Genomic DNA, 22098 nt, shown 5'->3' with positions numbered 1-22098 from the left:
ACGGGGGCGGCACTCCTAGGCTGCTGGGCCGCGCGTTAGCTCCGGAGGGAGCGCGCGCTCTAGCTGCCACCTCCTCATCAGCGCCCCGAGGTGCAGCGCGTGTTGCCATGGGGAAGACCAGGTCTGCCGGAGCACGCGGGAAGGCCCCCGGGGCCCCGGCGGGCGCGCGGGGCTGCCGGGCGAGGCCCAGCGCCAACCCGTTCGAGGTGAAAGTCAACCGGCAGAAGTTCCAGGTCCTGGGCAGGAAGACGCGCCACGACGTGGGGCTGCCCGGGGTGTCGCGCGCGCGGGCCCTCCAGAAGGTGAGCGGGGCGCCGGGCCCTCCGGGGTGGGTCCCCCCGGCCCCGCCTGCCGGCCGGGACCACCCACGGCCCTGCTCCTCGAACCCCTGCGGCACCGAGGGGCCGCCGGCAGGCTTGGGCGAGCTACGGACTTACTTTCCGGTGCCCTTTTTCCCTTCTGTAAATCGGCCATGATGGTGGTACGTACATCCTAGGGCCGCCGGGAGGATGGGAAGCGTCCACTTAGAGTCCTCGGGACAGCGCCTGGAGCAGTGAGACGTCGTGTATCGTGTATGCCATGTGTCAGCTGGACTGTTTTCATCTTCGTGCCTCTGCTTCTGCGTGGGCGGGGACGACGTTCCCCTGCAAAACCGCCGTCCCTCCTTGGAGACCCACACACAAGTCCAACTCAGGCAGAGTTCATCACTTCCGCGCTGCCGCGGCCCCTGTGCGAACCTCTTAAAACCTGCCCTCGTTGAGACTTTGAGCTCCGCTGCTTAGGGACAGGATAGGGGATTACATGCTCAGTAGATGTTTGAAGAAGGAATGTATCGCTCCTTTGAAGCGCACAACCTTGTCCCTTGCAGGGTAACTGAAATGCTGCCGTCTTGGAAAGTCTCGTAGTCTCCAGCTTTTCTGTGCTTACGGTTCCAGAGTATTCTGTACTTTGAAATTCAGTTCGGGTGGCATTCTCTCTGCAGCTTCTGAGACATGCTCATTGGTTTGTTTAACGATATTTATTGTTACTCTGAGGAGGAGACATTAGTAAGTCAGTGAACAGATTAAAGCACAGAAAGGTCAAGTAAATTTCCCAGGGTCACACAGCTGGTAAAGGCTGGGGTTTGCACTGGGTTTGGACACCTGTGAAGCCTTTATGTGCCACTGAGCACTTAACGTTTAAGCTGTGTTCTAGCAGGTGGAGAGGTAAAGGTAAAGTAACACCTGGCCCTGCCTTCATGGGCTCGTAATCTGTGGTCTGTCCCACAGCATGTAATCCAGTTGATCTTTTTTTATATATAAATTTATTTATTTATTTATTTTGGCTGCCTTGGGTCTGTTGCTGCACGCGGGCTTTCTCTTGTTGCGGCAAGAGGGGGCTACTCTTCTTTGCGGTGCGCGGGCTTCTCATTGCGGTGGCTTCTCTTGTTATAGACCACACGGGCTCTAGGTGCGCGGGCTTCAGTAGCTGTGGCATGTGAGCTCAGTAATTGTGGCTCATGGGCTCTAGAGCGCAGGTTTAGTAGTTGTGGCACACTGGCTTCGTTGCTCCACGGCATGTGGGATTTTCCCGGACCAGGGCTCGAACCTTTGTCCCCTGCATTGGCAGGCGGATTCTTAACCATTTCGCCACCAGGGAAACCCCAACTGATCTTTTCTTTTTTTTTTTTTTTTAATAAATTTATTTATTTATTTATGGCTGCGTTGGGTCTTCGTTGCTGTGCACAGGCTTTCTCTAGTTGTGGTGAATAGGGGCTACTCTTCGCTGCAGTGCGTGGGCTTCTCATTGCGGTGGCCTGTCTTGCTGTGGAGCACAGGCTCCAGGCACACGGGCTTAAGTAGTTGTGGCACACAGGCTCAGTAGTTGTGGCGCACGGGCTTAGTTGCTCCGCGGCATGTGGGATCTTCCTGGACCAGGGCTCAAACCCATGTCCCCTGCATTGGCAGGCAGATTCTTAACCACTGCGCCACCAGGGAAGTCCCCCCAATTGATCTTTGAATTGAATCAAACATCGTCCTTATTGCAAGGAGCTGGCAGTAATAGCAGACAAGACAAACTTATAGCCGACTCCGATGCACCCCTGCATCACACACCCCAGGGCAGGCTTGTGGGGGCAGATGTGGGGATGGGCATTGCATGGGCTCCAGACTAGACATGTTTTCCTTTATCATGTAAGCCTCAGTTTTCTCATTTCTCCTTAAGAGCCTGAGGTAGGAACTGCCATTCTCTCCTTTTTACAGGTGAGGCTGTAGGCGCTTCCCAAAGCCCTCAGCTGGTGGGGTTCTGAGTCCTCATTCTCGACGGCACCTCCTGGGCATCACATGCATGTCCATGAATGACCCAGAAAGTGCTGAGAGTATTGGTTTGGGGCTACACGTAAATTTTACCAATAGACAAATACATAAATACGGAATCTGAAAATAGCAAAGACTGGCTGTATATACACATAATGGCACGTATATAACAAGCAAAGGGCAGATAGGCAGTGCTGCTGCAGTCTGTGTCTGTAATTGATCGTGACGTCGTCATTGACATAAATGGCCTCTCAGATCATTGTTCCCTGCTCCCCTTACTCGGCTAGAACCTGAACTCCTCTGGCTTCTTCACCTGGGTGGAGTGACCTCTGCTTGATTGTTCTGCTTTTTTTTGGTTGCCATCATTTTACTTTAACCTTTGGTATTAGGCATGGAAGTACTAACACACACCCTAGAGAATCCCCTGGGTTCCAGACATCATCCTCTTTGCTGCCGTTGTATGGCAGCGACCCAGTTTCTCCTTGGTAATTGAGATCAGTCTTTCCAGCCAGTAGATTGGCCTTTTTTGGACTGTTTGTCTCAGTGGCCTGAGGCATAGAAAATGGCATTTTCCAGTTCCTTAGAGCCAGCGTTGTGTCCCCTTGTGGAAGCACCTCCCCTTTGGTGACTAAGACTGCCAGGCTGTCAGAGCTCAGAGTTGCCAGGACCGGTGAGAGATTGTTCTATGATCTGTTTTTCAGCGCACCCAGACTTTGCTAAAGGAATACAAAGAAAGGGATAAGTCCAACATATTTAGAGATAAACGCTTTGGAGAATACAATAGCAACATAAGCCCGGAGGAGAAGATGATGAAGAGGTTTGCTCTGGAACAACAGGTATGGAAAACAGTCTTTTGCTGTAGTTTTACACAGAAGTCAAATACAAAGAGAAGGCCGTTTCCCCCTTGTTTGTTTATACTTTTGTGAGTGCACAGTGGGTGGGTCTTCAGTCGTGTATCTTGCCTGTCTAGACCAAGGGGGAAGCAGCCTCTTGCACATACCAGTTAGGTGGATAAATATCTTAACCAGAGTGCCCGGCAGTGATGCGTCCTGGGGTTCTGGACTAAACTGCTGCCTTCAACTGGGTCGAGTGGATTGTGGAGCATGCCTGGTGGGTAGAGCTGCACGATTTCCCAGTGCCTTAGGGTGACCCATTGATTTATTTACCTTCTGTGGGTTCTGTTTATATCCGAATCATTGCTCAAATGATTCAGAATAATCTTAAAGCTACACTGTCACATTGCACAAAAATGGGGAAAAAAATCATTCTTTTTTTGATGTTAAATGGATGTGGAAATTTTAGGAGACTGATTTTCATTTTTTCTATTCTGTCAGCGACAACACGAAAAGAAAAGCATCTACAACCTAAATGAAGATGAAGAACTGACTCATTACGGCCAGTCTTTGGCAGACATTGAAAAGCATAATGACATTGTCGATAGCGACAGCGATGCCGAGGACCGAGGAGTGCTGTCGGGTGAGGCCTGGGATCAGGGGCAGTCTGCTTAGCACTGACGTTCTTTCTGCCCTGCTTGCACACCTAGAAAATGCAGGTGTAGATCTTTAAGAATGTGTATATGTAGATAAGATAGACAGCCTGCTGTCTGTCTGTCACAGAAAGCACCTCAGTATCCCTCCTCTTGTTTGAACTCCACCCCAGCTCATTTTACCCGGTGAGCTCAGAGAAACAATATGATTTGACCAACTCGTGAGTCAGAGTTGTGGGTAAAACCCACCTCACTAACCCCTAGGACAGCTCTTCTGTACTAACCCACAGTGCTTTGCTACCACTGTTACCAGTTCTGACCCAATGTGTGCACTAACAGTGTTTACTTAGTTCTTTTAGTCTTTGTTTTCTCTGGAACCGCTTATGACAGTTTTGTGGGGGAAATAGCATTGAGCTTCTTCTTTTTAATTTCTTTTTTAAAATTTATTTATTTACTTATTTCATTTTTGGCTGTGTTGGGTCTTCGTTGCTGCACACAGGCTTTCTCTAGTTGCGGCAAGCCAGGGCTACTCTTCGTTGCGGTGTGCAGGCTTCTCATTGCGGTGGTTTCTCTTGTTGCAGAGCACGGGCTCTAGGCGTGTGGGCTCAGTAGTTGTGGCTCACGGGCTTAGTTGCTCCTCGGCATGTGGGATCTTCCCAGATCAGGGCTCGAACCTGTGTCCCCTGCATTGGCAGGAGGATTCTTTACCACCGGGCCACCAGGGAAGTCCTGAGCTTCTTATTTATAGATAATAACGAAGCAGGTTAAACCATGGCATTAGTTAACACTGATATACAACTGAACTGAGTTAGGACTCGGTTCAGGTCTGATCATCTTGGGCCCTTTTGTAAAGTTGCGGTCGTGTCGTAAGTTCGCATCCTTATGATTTAGAATATCCTCTATTCAGCATCTTCAGAACAAAGCTGTACAAAACTAAAACTGACTCAGCGGTTTTTCTGGTGTGTGGAAAGCCAAGCCGTTAAGCCCATGACTGCTTTTTGGTATTTGGGTGATGCGGGGGCAGAAGGCCTAGGAATTAGGGCAGCCCGTGGTTCTGTCCACAGCACCGGGAGGCGGACCACAACTCTGCTGAGGCTTCGTGGTTGAGGAGGGAACACAGTTCACCTTGAGGGCCTTTCTCTTCGCACTTTCCATTGTTCAGGACTTTATGCACGCCTCGCTTTAAACACGTTCACCTTCACCGTCACTGAAGGGGACTGCCGTGGCCCCTTAACGTTTGGCGGCCTGGTCATTCATCACAAGGTGTCGGCCTCGGCCTCGTTGGTATGATAGGCTGACTAGAGGAGAAGTTGGATTCCCGTTCTGCCAGGTGTTGGGTCCTGGGGACTCAACTGTTTATTTGAGGTTTCCTATCCTCCTCTGATGTTTAGTATGAGCTCATGAGAATCCAGGGGACTTGCACATTTCCAGGTAACCTCTTATATTTGAAAATAAATATATTTGCCGTACCTTTTAAAATGAATCATTAGGAAACATTCTATTTTGTTCAACTACATAGTTTATATGTTCTCCTAGATTAGGAGAATTTCATCTTAAAAATCAACCCTAGTTTTCTAATTAAATCCTATCATCAGTGTAAACACACTGATGGATTTTTTTTTTTCTTTTCTCCGAGAATCCTTTTTGGAATCTTTTATATAATACCACCTCGTTAGTTAATGTTTTGTAAATTTTATTTTCAGAAAATATGTAAACAATCTTGAATTAGTAGAATGCTAAATGATAGTGTTTTCTAATATGCTAAACTTTGCAGGAAGCAGAGGAATCACTCAGTCACTGATTCATTTATTCACCATGTGCCAGGCAGTGCTCTTGGTTCTGGGGAAATAGCAGTGAGTAAAACCTACCTGCAGCTCAGTTTTCTGGGGAGACCCAGACAGTAAACTAAATAATCGCTAAATCCCGCAGGCCGGTCGGAAGTAGAAGTGCTGTGGGGGAAATGAAGTCGGAGCGGTCTGGGACACGCCAGGTAGTCCTGATTAGGGTCACAAAGGAGGTGGCTGTCGTGCAGGCCTCTGGTGGTGTCACGGTCTGGGACCAGCCAGGAGCCTGGCAACTGGAGGCAGCGATGGTACAGACAGGTGGGCTGGGCCCCCAGGGCCACGGGAACAATTTTGGCTTTTACTCAGGAACGGGAGCCGGAGGGACTTGAGTGGGGAAGGACAGAGTTGGCTAGGGCAGGCCAAGAGGTCTTCCTGAAATTCTCTTGTAGGCGCGGGAGGTGGAAAGGAAGCAGGATGCGCAGGGGTGTTTGGGGTACCTGTCAGCCCAGGGGAGGCATCAGGAGGGCAGTGGGGGCCCAAGTTCGCAGACAGCCTTGCCTGGAGGAGGGAGCTGCCGCCCAGAGGAGTGAGCGTTGGCCTTTAAATCGGGCCAGAGTCTACTGCAGGGGGAGCGAGAGCAGCTTCCAGAAGGAGGCATGATGGGGATGGCGGAGCGCAGGCGCAGACGGCGGGTTGTGGGCCTGACGGGGTTAGAGGGCCACAGGCAGGAGCTGTTTCTCTTACTGGATGAGATCTGAAGTCAGTTGCTTAGCATCTAAGCCTCTGTTTTCTCTTCCAAGAAATTGGATTTTTTTAAAGTTTCTTTCTATTCCAAAATCGACGATTCCCAGTGTTTTCTTTCTCTCTTCTTCCCTGGTAGATCAGGCAGCCTAGGAATCAGTGACTCTAGTAGCTGGCTCCGCCCCCTGCCCCCGGGACTTTCTGTGAGACACAGGGAGGGTGTGAAGTGGCCCTGGTCCTGGGCATGCCCTCTTAGGACTCGGGCGCGAGCTAGTTTGCGTTTGCCCATCTTCTGTGAGACGTTAACACATTGGAAAACAGGTTCTTGGTGTTTCCAGTCACTTGGATCACAGCTGTTTGGTCTTTTTATGCCTCTGGGTTTTCTCGGAGGGGCTCATCTTGGGGGTTTGTGTCGCTGTGCCTGTAGTCTTACCCGCTGTGGGTGAGAGTTTTCTCTTAAACGTGGAGTCTGCTCTTAGGACCGTGCTTGGAGAAACGTTGGCAGAGCGACTGCAAAACCCACTTCGCAGCCGGGCCTGGCTTCACAGAGGGGTTTTCTGCTCTCTGTCTGCAGCTGAGTTGACAGCGGCCCATTTTGGAGGAGGTGGTGGGCTGCTTCACAAGAAGACCTCTCAACAGCACGGCGAGGAGGGGCAACAGCCGAAGTCACGCAAAGAGCTGATCGAGGAGCTCATCGCCAAATCAAGGCAGGAGAAGGTGCGTCCGCTGCCATTCTCGCTGCGGAGCAGCACCGCCCGCAGGCTCGCTGCTGAACACTTTCAAGTCTTTTCTCCCTGTGCAGTTTAGGCTGTGTCTAATATTTTCTATGAATTCAATAAAAGCATTCACTTTGAATAGGAATACAAAATGCATTTTAAGTTTCATCAAGCATGTACTTCCTCTTTTTTTTTTTTTTAATTTTATTTATTTATTTTTGGCTGTGTCGGGTCTTTTCTGCTGCGCGCGGGCTTTCTCTAGTTGCGGCGAGTGGGGCCTACTCTTCTTTGCAGTTTGTGGGCTTCTCACTGCGGTGGCTTCTCTTGTTGCGGAGCACGGGCTCTAGGCACACGGGCTTCAGTAGTTGTGGCACGCAGGATCTAGAGCACAGGCTCAGTAGTTTTGGCGCAGGGGCTTAGTTGCTCCGTGGCATGTGGGATCTTCCTGGACCAAGGCTCGAACCCGTGTCCCCTGCATTGGCAGGGGGATTCTTAACCACTGCACTACCACGGAAGCCCCAAGCATGTACTTCTGATGGTTTCTTGGGGTTTTGGTTTTGGTTTGGGGGGAGGGTTGGTTTTAGTGTTTTGGCACGTATCAAGAGTCGCAAAACATCACTGCTTCTGCTAAAGGCAAACTGCTCAGAGCATCTAGAAGAGCAGTTTTACAGCAGGAAGTTCGTTCTGCGTGATGGGATCCTGAGATGCTGATTTCTCGTGGTCTCTTTCCCCGTCGGCATGTTAGGCTGAGCAGTTGTCCAGTGGGGCCTGGACGTCTGCTGGAGGCCGGCAGTAATGGGGTGCCTTCTGTTCTTTTTCCCCAGAGGGAGAGACAGGCTCAACGAGAAGACGCCCTTGAACTCACAGAGAAGCTAGACCAAGACTGGAAAGAAATCCAGACTCTCCTGGCCCGTAAAACACCCACATCCGAGAGCAGAGGTGGAAAGGAGAAACCCAAGGTGGGGTCAGCACCTCACAGGCAGCCTGGGCTCACGACCATTGACCCAGCCTTTCTCTGCAGAAGAGGGGGAGCCAGACATCTGTTCTCCCTTTTAGGACTTAAGTTTTCTGTTAAACTTTTATATTGAGGTATCTGACGTGTGTTACATCAGGGTGGAAATAGACTAAAAGTTACTTCACTATCTACTCCAGAATAATGAAAGTAAAGAAAATGGTTGTTTCTTGGTATGAGCAGACTTGGTATGTGTATTGATATATACATTTATTTATTTTTCCCCCTGGACAATATTTGGTTCCTACCGCATTGCTTTTAGTCTAAATTGTCAGAGAAGGTGCATTCGTTTGAGTTGCTGGTTTCTAGAAAATACTTGGATTCACCAGATTACCTTGCCGTGTGGCCATCTGCACATCTGTGAGTCGACCTTACTGTTGCTTCCCCCAAAATCCCATTTGGGGGGCTTAATGCCTAGATGAGCAAAGTTTAGTTTTCTTTTTTTTTTTTTTGCGGTACGCGGGCCTCTCACTGTTGTGGCCTCTCCCGTTGCGGAGCACAGGCTCCGGACACACAGGCTCAGCAGCCATGGCTCACGGGCCCAGCCGCTCCGCGGCATGTGGGATCTTCCCGGACCGGGGCACGAACCCGTGTCCCCTACATCGGCAGGTGGACTCTCAACCACTGCGCCACCAGGGAAGCCCAAGCTTTAGTTTTCTTAAAGCAGATATACTTTAAGAATTTTCGAGGAGCAAATAGTTGTATGTGACCTAAAGGCGTCCTCGAGACTGATTAGAACGGGCCTCTGTCACACAAGAAGAAAAGATTTAGGCCGTGGTTTAGCTTCTTCCATAAAGATGTCCAGCCACAATTGGGATGTGCAGGAAGCTCGTTATGCAGGTCTTTTCTTTAAAAAAACAATTTCTTCTTTCTGCCCTAGCCTGACGCATACGACATGATGGTTCGTGAGCTCGGCTTTGAAATGAAAGCGCCGCCCTCTAACAGGATGAAGACGGAGGAGGAGCTGGCCCAGGAGGAGCGGGAGCGGCTCAAGTGCCTGGAGGTGTCTAGGGGGTGGGGCGAGGCAGGGTCAGGGCTGCTCTGGGAAGCTGCTGCTACCAGAAAGGCCCTTTCCACCTTGTTGTGTTCAATGGGCTGGAGGTGTGCTGTGTTTTACCAGTGAAATCTTTTTAGCCTCTAAACAAGTTTGTTTGTTTTATTTTTTTTAACTATAAAAGGGAAAAAAAATATAGATAATACCCAACATAACAAATTAAAAATGACTTTCTTTCTAATCCCTTTACCTCAGAACAGCTGCTAGCGATATACTGCACTACCTTTTCACCTCTTTTCTCTTAAAGGTTTTTTAAATTTCCTTACGTTACAAAACAAAAATGAAGTGGAGGCATACTGTCGTGCATCTGGCCTTTTCAGTACCCCCCTCGTGGGCCGTCTCCTGTGGCCATTGCATGGTTCAGAGGGACAGAGTAGCTGAGCTGCTTGTTAAATGGATGCAGACCTCAGTGTAAGGTGTCCTGTTCCTCTTCTGGGGCCTGGTGGTGAGTGAAGCTGATGGTTAGCCACCATCATTTGGCCAGAAAGCCCTCAGGGTGACAGCTTTTCCTTCCTTGTCACGGGAACATATTTCTGCCGCAGTATTTTTATTTTTGTTAAAATAAGTCTTCCACACGATGCTTGCCAAGGGTTTGCATGTCTGGTTGAAGAAAGCAGAAGGCAGGCCTGAAGCAGCTGTGCTGGCCGAGGGAGCCTGGAGCGTGCGTCCCCGCCACGTGCTCACAGCACGGCGGACAGCTTTTCTGTCTTTCCTGCTCAGGCTGAAAGACTCCGGAGGATGCTTGGAAAGGAGGAGGATGAGCATATTAAGAGACCGAAACACATGTCGGCGGATGACTTAAGTGATGGCTTCGTACTAGACAAAGATGACAGGCGTTTGCTTTCTTACAAAGTAAGATGTTTGCCTTCGTTTCCTTTCTTTTTTTTTTTTAATTTAAAGCAGCACATTTCCTGGTTTTTCACGTGATAGGTTTACCACAGGTGGAAATTGTGAGTCCTTTTAGAAGCAGTTTCTCTGTGGCTCTTTCCAAAGTTGGTGAGGTTTTTCACTCGCGAGCCCCATTAGCTCTGTACTCCTCTCGCCTTTCAGAGCGTCGGCAGGAAGATAGGAGAAGGCCAGGAGTCTCGAGCAGAAAGGGTTCCAAGACGGGAAACTGGGTGCTCGCAAAACACTGGGTTATCTGGGGGAGTCGTCAGGGGTCACCCTCCGATGTTGAGGTCCCACCACCTCCGCGTGCAGCCCACATGCCAGGAAGCCCCAGCTTCCTGGGGCTGCCAGACACTCATAGCAGACGGAGCCTGTCCGCTGGGGCGCCTTCCGCATCCTGGACCCCCGCCGCTCCCCAGCAGAGACAAGCCCTGCCCAGAGTCCTGGCGGCAGGGTGTGGGGACTGCGGTTACCAGGCCTTTAGCCCCGTGACGTGTAGCAGCCCCGAAGGAGGTGGAAGAGAGGCCCCACGCCCGTGTACGGTGCAGCACCGGGCCGCGTGTTCCTGGCAGACAAGTAGCATAAAGTGTCTGCACGTGCACGGCCCTCAGACATGGTCACAGGCTGTGCCAGCTGCTGTCCCCTGAGGAGTGATGCCGCTGCTTCCCACACTCTGTTCCCAGGATGGAAAGATGAACATCGAGGAAGAGCCGAGCGGGGAAGCCAGTAGCAGTGAGAGCGAAGGGGAAGAGGGCAAAGGCTCGAGCGAGGGGGACCCAGAGGAGAGCGATGGCCCGGACGACCCCTCAGGCCTGGAGTCTGACGTGCAGAGCAAGGACGGGAGCGAGAGGACCCAGGAGGAGCAGCGTCTGAATCCCGGGGAGCGGTCGACAGCCGACGACCGGGAGGCTGCCAGGGCCGAGCTGCCCTATATGTTCGCAGGTAGACAGACAACTGGGGAGTGACCGCAGTGACCTGGTGGCGTCTGCCTCACGGGATGCGTCATGGAGTGGGACAGGGTACGGGCCTGGACACACGGGCACAGCCCGTCTGTGCTGTCCTGGCTGGCAGACAGGCACGGTCATCCTTCTCCGCGACGCCCCTGGGATCTGACCCGAGTGCTCTGGGCAGCACGTCGGCCTCTGCTGTGTGACTGCAGCAGTTCTGCAGGCCGCCGGTGGAGGTCCCTGCCGCTTGACAAGTCAGCCCTTCGTGGGCAAGGGTGGCCGCGGAGTCGGGCTCAGGCCCCGTGACATGGCATGTAGCACACGGTGAGCTGCTCTGTCCCACGTGCAGACACCCCATCCGGTTCCAGTACGAGGCCTAAGCTGTCCTGCGACTTAAGGGCGTTTCCAGAGCGGTTGAACCGGCGGGTGGAGCTGGCTGCCGGGGGCATCTCAGGCGTGACGCTGCTCTGCTCCTGGGGCTCCTTCCAGCTTCCAGCCTGTTCTGAACGGTCCCGGCGGCCACCCCGCCCGCGCACTGTCCCTTCCTCCCTCCCCGTTTCGGGCATTGGCGGGATTCCTCCTGGAGGGGAGCTTGGGGTCATTTCTTCGTCGAGGCTTGTTGCAGGCAGCCCAGTTTCCTCGAGCCTCACCCTTGGTGGGCACGTGGGCACACGTTAGAAGCAGTGTGGTAATTACACAAAATGAGTGGTTCTATAAAACAGGCGGAAGTATTTCTTTGGATGAAGTAGAAGAAGTTCTATTATTTAATTTGTGTTCAGTTTTTATCTCCGTTACCAGAAGTGTAATTCTCATTTGACAAGTTAAGCGTGGAGTGTGTTTTGTGTTTATTTTGATAGCTCCCGAATCCTACGAGGAACTGAAGTCTTTATTATCGGGAAGATCGACGGAAGAGCAGCTTTTGGTTGTGGAGAGAATTCAGAAATGCAACCATCCAAGTCTCGCAGTGGGAAACAAAGCAAAACTACAAGTACGCTGAGTCGTTTGTCTGCAGTGTTGGGAGTGTCAGGGAAGAGCCCTGGTCTGTGTGGGCGTCGTAACCGTGAAGCTGGTGGTCCTGAAGTGCACCCCGTGCTTACGGTCGCAAGATTTCACGGTGGGGTGTGGGTCGGGGGGCAGAGAGCCAGGCCTGGGTGTGCGTCAGCTCCAGGGCCACGACAGGCCCAGGAGGAGGCCGAGCTGTTGACCTCAGTTTACACTGAGTCCACCGCGCGCACCGTCAGGCAGCAAAGCCAGGCTTTGGGGAAGTAGATAGCTAGGAACGTGCCTCGTCCTCTTTGGCGCCCGGCCGGCGCGCTCCTGGTCTAGGACTGAGGCGTTGCCCGCCGGCCGAGGCAGCACCCAGACCCTGTGCTCTTTGCCCCCGTGCCTGCCTTGGGTCACACGCCCCCTTCGCTGGCCCTGAGGCCCTCGCCCCACCCGGTGCGGGGGCACAGGGGGCAGGGCGTGCTGTGCCGCGGCTCCGTTCTGGGCTCAGCCCTGAGCTCTGGCCCCAACCCTGTTCCTGCAGAAACTGTTTGGCTTCCTTTTGGAATACGTCGGAGATTTGGCCACAAGTGATCCTCCAGACCTTGGCGGAATCAATAAGTTGGTTGTGTAAGTGAAAACGGGGTGCCTTATCTGGAACGTGGGGCTGAGTTGAACAAATTTTGTGCCTTTTAGTAAGGTTGTAGAATAACTTCGGAGTTATTAAGGCAGCCTTGCCAGTGGACCCACAGCTCGCACAGCTGCGGTGATTTCCGTACGCCATCCTGCTCCTAAGTCGTGTTGACGCGCTGCTCCCATTGCCCTAGAGATGGGACCTGCTTTTAACTGCAAACGAATCGACTTTAAGACAGTAGGGCCCCTTCAGTTTATTAATATTTGACGGCGAATTTTCTGTTTCATTCGCCTGCCTGCTGCTGTTCTGCGCGGGGTCCCCGGGCCGGGCTCTGCACCAGGCCCCGTGAGAGCAGAGCAGCATGGTGGCTCCTGGCCCCGTGGTGGCTGGAGCAGGGCGCAGCAGGCAGGGTGCTCAGTTGGGAGGGTCCGTGAGAGCAGGTGCCTGGTGGTACCCTCGGGCTGGCCACCTGCACACGCCTCCGCCCCGTGCCAGCCTCTGCCCCCAGGAGTGCTTGTGAGGTACCACTGGGTTCAGGACTGTCAGCCACGTCTGGCCCTTAGAATATGCCTCCCGTGCTATTACTTGTATAAACAGAGCTACTTCTGCCACCAGTACTGAGAAGTTATGACCAGGTTCTTAGCAAATAGCAAAAATGATTATAGGTTATTATAAAACACTATTAGGAAAACTACCTGGATCACCGAGACGGCCAGCCAGGTGTCAGTAAGGAAAAGTGCATTCATCCAGGGGCTTCCAGCTCCAGCTCAGCCGGCAGGTGACTTCACAGGAAGATGATAAACGTGGGTGGCTGGAGGGGGTTTCTATGTTTTTGTTACCTACGGACATTCTCCCCTGACATGTCTCTGATGAACAGGCAGTTGTATAACCTTTGCCAGATGTTTCCTGAAGCCGCAAGCAGCGCCGTGAAATTTGTCCTCCGAGATGCCATGCACGACATGGAAGGAATGGTTGAGACCACAGGCCGGGCGGCCTTCCCGGGCCTGGACGTGGTAAGCCAGGGGCGTGTCTCATCTGGCCGTTGACCCGCGGCCGCCATCTGTCCAGTGTGCTGCCATGGCACGGAGGGGCTGGGGGCTTCAAGAGGGTGGTCTGCCCCAGAGCCTCCGCAGCCATCTGGAGGGCACGCTGGGCCAGGCCTGGAAGGACTGCTGACCTGTTAACAACTAGCTAATGTGGGCTCAGGAGCAAAGTTCCTGGTTTGACTTCCCCGTGAACGGTGCCGTGTTTAGTCTTGATGGCAGACCCGGGGTGTGTTTTCCTGAGGACCTGAACCTGTGGGCTGGTTGCTCCACCTGCTTGTGCACAGCGACCTCTGACCTCTCTGAGGTTTCTGACCGTTTCACGACAGCCGTGGGCCGTGTCGTCAGCTCTGGTCACTGAAGAAGTACTGCTCAGTCCGTTCCATTTTCTGGTCTTCGTGTTGAAATGAACTAATGGCGACTGGCAGGAACTTAAAAGTTCGGCTTTAGGGCTTCCCTGGTGGCGCAGCGGTTGAGAGTCCGCCTGCCGATGCAGGGGACACGGGTTCGTGCCCCGGTCCGGGAAGATCCCACATGCCGCGGAGCGGCTGGGCCCGTGAGCCATGGCCGCTGAGCCTGCGCGTCCGGAGCCTGTGCTCCGCAACGGGAGAGGCCACAACAGTGAGAGGCCCGCGTACCGCAAAAAAAAAAAAATTTCGGCTTTATGTCAATGGGTCAATAGACTCCTTGGGAAGGCATCTGAGCCAGTGTCTGTGGCCTCGGCCCCTTTCTCTGTGTGACCTGGGGTAGGTGGGTGCCCGAGCTGTGGCCGAGGGTATCCAGCCTTGCCTCCCCGGAGCCTGTCCCTGGCGAGGAGTAGTGGGGAGGCCAGGGGGGTTGGCAGGCTGCCCGGGCTTCCGTCCTGGGCTGCGCGGGCCTGGCCTCTCCCGGCTGTAGGCGGTAGTGATGGCTCAGTGGTACCTGTCCCGTAGGCTGGCGTGAGGATTCATGAGTTGATGTTGTTACTGAACCAAATTGGGGCCCACCCTTGCCCGGCGCACAGCAAAGCCAGCCGACTGGTGCCAGGTTGTGGGGAAGGAACGTGCAGCGTTTACTGCAGGCAGCTCGTGCTCAAGAGACACGGACTCCCTGAGGGCCTCAGGGGAGGGGTTTTAAAGGCAAATCGAGGGTGAGGGTCCCAGGGTGTGTGACCAGCTGGTGCACTTTCCTCTGAGTGGCTGGTGGTGAGCTGACAGGGTGATGTTCGGCCGCTTGGCTCCCAGCGTCTGGGGCCTGGTGCTCGCGGGCAGCCTGCAGTCCCCGCCCCCGGCGGGTGGTGGTCTTGGTCTCCGCAGAACAGCCCAGAGGTGCGTCAGGCTGTCTCCCTTCTTTAGCCCGTGTGGTGGCGCTTTCTTTCCAGCTCGTTTACTTGAAAGTTGCTGGGATGTTGTTTCCAACCTCTGACTTCCGGCACCCGGTGGTCACGCCTGCGCTGCTGTGTCTGAGCCAGCTGCTAACCAAGGTACGTCAGGGCCTCCCCATCGGAGCCAGCCCTCCCTGGGGCTGAGCGGGGCCGCGGAGACTGGCCCTCCTTGGGGCAGGAGTAGGAAAGGGTCGTCAGCGAGGCCTGCGTAGCAGCTCCTTCCCAGAGCTCCCGGGCGAGGTGGCAGAGGGTGTGACCCCAGAAAGCGCATGAGGGCATCATGTCTGATTTGGGGTTCTGTTCCCCTCTTGGCTTTAAAAGTCCAAATAGCTCCGTTTTCCTTGAGGGGGCATGTGATCGGTGCCCACTTGCTGTGGCAGTTATCAGCGTTCCACTCCGAAAGGGTGGGACCTTACGGTCACAGGGCTCTGTGCCTGATTGCATGCCACGCACCTCGATCCTGCCGTGGGAGCGGTGCTCCCCTCTGTGCAGAGGAAGGTCGGGGCCTGCGGCTTCCCGCGGAAGCCAGGCTGTCTGCCTGGCGCAGTGTTGTGAATGTTGTTCCCAAGTGGACACTGTGCCCTGTGTTCCTTTGCCAGTGTCCCATCCAGTCCCTCCAGGACGTGGTGAAGGGGCTCTTCGTGTGCTGCGTGTTCCTGGACTATGTGTCTCTGTCCCAGAGGTTCATACCTGAGCTCATCAATTTTCTTGTTGGGATTCTTTACATCGCAACTCCCAACAAGCAGAGCCAAGGTGAGTTGATTGGAGGCAGCGTTTGCAAATATACTGTACTTTAGACTTTTAATAGGAATCGGTATTCATTGTAGAAAGCTTAGGATGTGGGGAAGTTAGAAAGAAGACAAAAGAGTCTCAAGTCTCATCATGCAGAGTAGCATCCTTTTTTCCCTCTGTGTGGATCAGGATCCCACTTTATCTGTCCAGCACAGTAGCCCACTTCCACGTGTGGGGAGTCTGAGCTTAGTGTAAAGTACCCCCAGGTGGCAAGACTACCTACCAGAAATATATAAAATACTGAGGTTTACTGTACTGACTGTGTGTTGAAACAGTATTTGGGGGGGAGGGTAAATAAAATACATCCATTAAGATTTACCTTTTTGGGGGCTTCCCTGGTGGCGCAGTGGTTGAGAGTCTGCCTGCCGATGCAGGGGACACGGGTCCGTGCCCCGGTCCGGGAAGATCCCACGTGCCGCGGAGCGGCTGGGCCCGTGAGCCATGGCCGCTGAGCCTGCACGTCCGGAGCCTGGGCTCCGCAACAGGGGAGGCCGCAACAGTGAGAGGCCCGTGTACCGCCAAAAAAAAAAAAAAGATTTACCTTTTTGTTTTTATTCATTTTATGTGGCAACAAGAACACTTTAACTGGCGTAGCCCACGGTGTATCTCTAGTCAGCAGCACCGCTCCTGTAGTTCCTACGATGTTCTGAATGTTGGAAGGAGATCGTGGACAGCAGTATTCTGACAGGGTTTCAGCAGTTGTTGCTCTTCTGAACTATCACACCCTCCCCTCCCCTCCCCCACACAGGATGCCGACACTCCTCCCCACGCTTCTGCCCACTCACGGCTCCCTCGCCCTCCAGGAGCTGCCCACCTTTGTCCCCTCGCTCCTCCGTGTCTAGAGGGGCTGCTTTCCCGGCCTCCTTTTCCCTTCCCTGCCCTTCCACTTTCTCCTCGTAACCTCACATGGACACTTGCCTGATTTCTCTGAGCCCCACGCTGTGGGCTCCTCTCTGCCAGCCGTGGGGATGGGCACGGGGGGGACAGCCACACCCCAGGGAGACGTCAGGGTGGCTGCAGTGCTGGAGGAGGGGCCCCGGTGGAGGGCACTGGACGCTGGAGTCGGGACTGGTCAGCAGACTGGCTGTCGCCCGTATGCCCCCCACCCTCTGCCCAGCCACCGCCCACGCTGCCGTGCCTGGACCGCACCCGGCCTGGGCCCTCCCCGGCAGTCCCTTCCGTCTGCTTCGACTGCTCCTCTGAGTAACGGTGGGCTTAAGTCCTGCTCACTCCCCGGGTCTCTGGAGCAGGCCTTCTCTGGCCTGGTGAGCTCTGCACCCTGCCCCACCGCCCCAGCTCTCCTGACAAACCCGCCTCACCCTCCGCTTTTCCTTTGTCCGTCGCTTCTTACTGATACTCAGTCTAGTCTGCCCACGAGGGCAGGGGCCTGGTCTGAGCTTGGACTTGGCCCACACACCCCTGTCAAAGCTGTCGCTCGTCTCTGGTGGTAAGCACAGCACGTGTTTGTTAGAATGAACTTCCAAAGGCTTCACCCTGCAGAGCCTGCCCTGCGAGCCCGGTAGCCTCAGAGGCCGACTCTGTCCCTGTCCCACTTGGAATCCAGGTTACACTCTGGTGCACCCTTTCAGAGCACTTGGGAAGAACTCGGAGTTGCTCGTGGTTTCTGACGAGGAGGCCACGACCACGTGGCACAGGAGAAGCCTCCCCCTCCAGTGGGCAGGAAGACTGAAAGCCCAGACTGAGACAGAGGCCAACCACACCAGGTACGTGCGGGCCTGGGGCTCCGGGCCGTGGTGCCAGCTTAGACCTCCGAGAGGCCAGGCTGCAAGCCAGACATGACCCAGCACCCAGCCTTGAAGATGCACCCGGGTTATCTCTGTTTGCAGATGAAATGATTTTATATGTGGAAAATCCTAAAGGTTCCACAGAAGAGCTATCGGATCTGATAAGTGAATTCAGCAAAGTAGCAGGATACAGAGTCAACGTACAAAAGTCAGTTGTATTTCTACACACAAACAATGAACAGTCTGAAAGGAAATTGCAAAAATGATCCCATCTACAATAGCATCAAAAGGAATAAAATTACTTAAGAATTAGCTTATGCAGGGAGGTGGAAGACTAGTACGATGGAAACTACAAAACATTTGTTGAAAGTACTTAACAAAGACGTGAACGAATGGAAACACGTCTGTGTTCCTGGACTGGGAGACATAATCACCTCCAAATACCACCACGTTAGGGGTTCGGTTTCAACAAGGGGATTTTGTGGGGTCACATCCTGCAGTCTGTAGAAGTAGAATGAGGAGGGGACTAGGACTTTTTCTCCTAAGTCCTTCCATTCTCTGATTTTTAAAAAAATTATGGTTATTTGAATTTTTTTGTTGACATTTATTTATTGTGTTAAAATGCAGATAACATTTACCATCTTAACCATTTTTAAATGTATCGTTCGGTGGCATCTTAAGTACATTTACACTGTTAAGGAACCGTCACCACCCTCCATCTCCAGAACTTACTCATCTTCCCAAACTGAAACTCTGTCCCCGTTAAAGACTAATCCCACGCCACACCCCAAGCCCCACCATCCTCCTTTCTGTCTGTGGATTTGACTCCTCTGCTGCATCTCATATAAGTGGAATCACAGGATTTGTCCTTTTGTGACTTATTTTATTTCACTGAGTGTAATGTCCTCAATGTTCATCCATGTTTAGCAGGTATCAGAATTTCCTTCCTTTTTAAGGCTGAATCATACTCCATTGTGTGGATGGACCACATTTTGTTTATTCATTCATCCATCAGTGGACACTTGGGTTGCTCCCACTTTTTGGTTATTCTGAATAAGGCTGCTGTGGACATGGGGGTACAAGTATCTATTCCAGTTTCTGCTTTCAGTTCTTTTGGGTTTATACCCAGAGATGGAATTGCTGGGTCAGATGACAGTTTTATTTCTAATTTTTTGAGGAACCTCCATGCTGTTTTCCACCACAGCTGTACCATTTTACATTCCCACCAACAGCGTCTGAGGGTTCCAATTTCTTCACATCCTTGTCAACACTTAGTAATTTCTGGATTTTTGATGGTAGCCATCCTCATGGGTATGAGGCGGTGTCTCATTACGATTCTGCCTTGATTTTCCTAATGATTAGTAATGAGCATCTTTCCACATGCTTGTTGTACATTCATAATCTTTGGAGAAATGTCTGTTCACATCCTGATGGCCGTTTTTTCCCATGAAAACCTAACTTTCCCAGAATGTGTGTGATTTTCAAAGTGTATCTGCTTGATACTGGAAATAGTTTTAGTAATTTAAAAACTACAACGGGGTTTATTTAAGATGAGGGCTCCAGCCATTGTAGTGAGTGAGTCAGTTTTCTTGGGTCTCTCCCAAGAAATGTATATGTGTTACTAAACTTTTTCTTCTGTTTAAAAAACAAAAAACACCAAGTACTCTTTCCAAGTTGTTGCTGCATTTCCCGCAACGTTCTTTCCTATTCAGGGAAGCAGGATGTTTTCTTTAACTCCTGATCCCATCAGCCATCGGGCTGCAGCCGTTGCCCAGGGCAGATGTTTGACCTCAGGGTCCTGCGGCCCAGGCCCACGAGTGGAAGGTTTTCATCTTTGCCAAGATGATGGGCTTTGTTGGTGACGGGGAGGGGCCCTTCCTTCCTGTTCGCCTGAGGCCGGGTGTCACCCATGCAGGCTGTCCTGCCTGGCCGTGTGTCTGGCTCTGGTGCAGCGCTGTGTGACCGTCTATGGCACCCTGCCCTCCTTCCACGACATCGTGCAGCCCCTGCGAGCCCTCCTGATGGAGCACCTGGCAGCCCGCAGCTGCCCGCCCGAGCTCCAGGTGAGGCCTCCCATGGCGCGGCCGTGTCCCGGAGTTGGGGCAGGCTGGCGGGCGTTTCTGTCACGGGGGTTCCAGCGCTAGGAGTCAAGGCCGGCCGCCCCCCTCAGCCTGGGCAGCGGCTCCAGGCCCCACGCCCCTCCCAGGTCACTCGGGTTCTGAGGATGGTCCCACTGCCCTGCACCAGGCGACAGGAAGCCATGAGGGGCACCTGCCTTTTGGCCTGGGGGCTCCCCTCTGTACAAATGGGCTGGTCCCCATCGTGTGCTCCCCACGTTCCTCTGGGAGAGACCGTTCTGTTGCTCGATGGGTCTGTGGGTCTGAAGTCCCACCAGGCCAGATGCCACGAGGACGCTGCAGGAAGGTGGAAGCTTCGTGAGAGCCGGGCCTTCTGGGCACAGTGGCTCTGCACCTGCAGCCGCCGGGCCCCGGGGAAGGGGCGGCCCGGAGGGAGGAGCTCCGGAGGCCACGGTGGGCAGGCCCGGCGGTGTCAGCTTTTCTCACGTGTCAGGAGCTGAGTCGGAGCATTTTGACGGAAATGGAAAAGCAGCCGAAGCACTATCGGCCGCTGGTCTGTGAGAAGAGCAAGCCGGTGCCGCTGAAGCTGTTCACCCCCCGGCTGGTCAAAGTGTGAGTACGGAGGCCCCCAGCACCCCAGCCCCAGAGGGGCCTGGGGAGTCCGGGGCTGTGGCTGGGGGTGGCCTTGACCGGAGGCCTGGCAGGCTCTGGGTGCACAGACCCTGCGCCCTCACGGCCGGCTTTGCACCTTCAGCCTCGAGTTTGGGAAGAAGCAGGGCTGCACAAAGGAGGAGCAGGAGAGGAAGAGACTGATCCACAAGCACAGGCGAGAGTTTAAAGGCGCCGTCCGGGAGATCCGCAAGGACAACCAGTTCCTGGCCCGGATGCAGCTCTCGGAGATCATGGAACGGTGAGGGGCGACGGGGTCTGGCAGGGGCTGGTGTGGGTGCTGGGCCGGGGTGAGGGCGGGCCACGCGGATGTGAACCACTATTGGGTCAGATAGGGAAAAGGGCAAGATGTCCTCCAAAATGTATCCAAAAATGGGCTTTTTTTTTTTTTAAGGGACGCGGAAAGAAAACGAAAAGTGAAGCAGCTTTTTAACAGCCTGGCCACACAGGAAGGTGAATGGAAGGCTCTGAAGAGGAAGAAGTTCAAAAAATAAATTATGTTTTATGAATCAGACAAGGAGATGCTATGTAATGAATGCCGTAAGGGGTGCTGTAACGTCAAGTTATTTTCCTGTACTTCGCTTCATGTTAAAACGCCTCTCCTGACATATTGCACTTTGGGAACACGGCCAAGCCTCTGTGGGAGCTACATGCCGATAAACTGTGAATCACCTCTACTCCTCACTTCCAGACAGTCCTCAGTTAATCACGAGGCTTGGGACTGATGGGATTCAGGCTAATGTTTTTGGTCAACCAAGCATATTTGCCTTGAGGTGTAGAATTCAGTGTTACTTAATGTTACATGAATTTTCAGTCATCAGTGAAGCAAGTTTGCACATAGTTTAGAAATCACCCGTAATCCCGGCACCCCAGCAGCCACGATCGGCTTTGCCCCAATCCATACCCAGTATTGATTAATGCTTTGGAGTGCCAGGCCGCTGTGAAGGCAGGAGGGGTTGGGCTGCATCTGCATTGACCCAGGAGGCTTCATAAGGACACAGGAGCCACCTGCCCGCCCTCGCGGCCCTTGGGGCTACGGCCTTGCACAGAATGCTGCCTCCCTGCGGGGGTGCAGAGGTGGGCAAGTCCCCCAGCCCCCGTGCCCTGCCCCCAGTCTCTGAGAGTGAGGCACTGGTCCTCACACCCCAGGTGACCATGTGGCACGTGGCAGAGGCCTCACCCTCAGCTGGCAGCCCTGCCGGGTGGCCCTAACACTCAAATCAAGAAACCCATCCTTGGGACTTCCCTGGTGACACAGTGGTTAAGAATCCGCCTGCCAATGCAGGGGACACGGGTTCGAGCCCTGGTGCGGGAGGATCCCACATGCCGCGGAGCAACTAAGCCCGTGCGCCACAACTACTGAGCCTGCGCTCTAGAGCCCACGAGCCACAACTACTGAAGCCTGCGCGCCTAGAGCCCGTGCTCCGCAACAAGAGAAGCCACGGCAATGAGAAGCGCATGCACTGCAACAAGGAGTAGCCTCCGCTCGCCGCAACTAGAGAAAGCCCGCGCAGCAACGAAGAGCCAACAGAGCCAGGAATAAATTTTAGAAAATGAAGCCCATCCCTGAGGTCACAGCCACAGAAGTGACCATGGAGAGATTGGAGGATTAGCCAGACTGGACGTGTGGGAAGAGGGTGACTGATTCTGGCTCCCCCAACAGGGAGGCTGGTGGGGAGAATCGGGAGTTTGATTTGGGGCGCTGTTAGGCCGTGTTGGGGCTCAGAAGGGCAGAGGGACAGGGCCAGAGCGCCCCCTGGTGGCAGGCGGAGGGGACAGATGAGACCACGTTGGAATGAGATTTCTGCATCTTTACCTTTTTTCTAGGATTGTTCAGAGATAGGTGTTTGCCAGGGGCGTGGCTCCAC

General features: G+C 53.5%; 1 protein-coding gene across 1 annotated transcript; it reads left to right on the top strand.

The window, feature by feature from the left end:
* Positions 1-57: 57 nt before the first annotated feature.
* Positions 58-20733, top strand: NOP14 (NOP14 nucleolar protein). Its single transcript, XM_082837711.1, has 18 exons — positions 58-302; positions 2996-3130; positions 3629-3770; positions 6880-7022; positions 7846-7980; positions 8914-9036; positions 9808-9939; positions 10659-10917; positions 11780-11910; positions 12451-12536; positions 13418-13553; positions 14944-15045; positions 15546-15699; positions 17303-17462; positions 19399-19546; positions 20055-20173; positions 20316-20471; positions 20625-20733. Exons 1-18 carry the CDS (start codon positions 108-110, stop codon positions 20722-20724), a joined length of 2556 nt encoding a protein of 851 aa, XP_082693837.1. The 5' UTR covers positions 58-107; the 3' UTR covers positions 20725-20733.
* Positions 20734-22098: the final 1365 nt, after the last annotated feature.

This window comes from Leucopleurus acutus (genome assembly GCF_964270905.1).
Source record: "Leucopleurus acutus genome assembly, chromosome: 4".
Lineage (NCBI taxonomy): Eukaryota > Metazoa > Chordata > Mammalia > Artiodactyla > Delphinidae > Leucopleurus > Leucopleurus acutus.
The sequence above is the reverse complement of the archived record's forward strand: the minus strand, read 5'-3'. Positions and strand labels throughout refer to the sequence as shown.

Bases quoted from the DNA above. Each gene is read 5' to 3' on its own strand.
- NOP14 (XM_082837711.1), top strand. From the start codon at position 108: ATGGGGAAGACCAGGTCTGCCGGAGCACGCGGGAAGGCCCCCGGGGCC. The intron at 3,771-6,879 runs GTGAGGCCTGGG...CTCTGTCTGCAG, and splicing joins GGACCGAGGAGTGCTGTCGG to CTGAGTTGACAGCGGCCCAT. The intron at 13,554-14,943 runs GTAAGCCAGGGG...CTTTCTTTCCAG, and splicing joins CCTTCCCGGGCCTGGACGTG to CTCGTTTACTTGAAAGTTGC.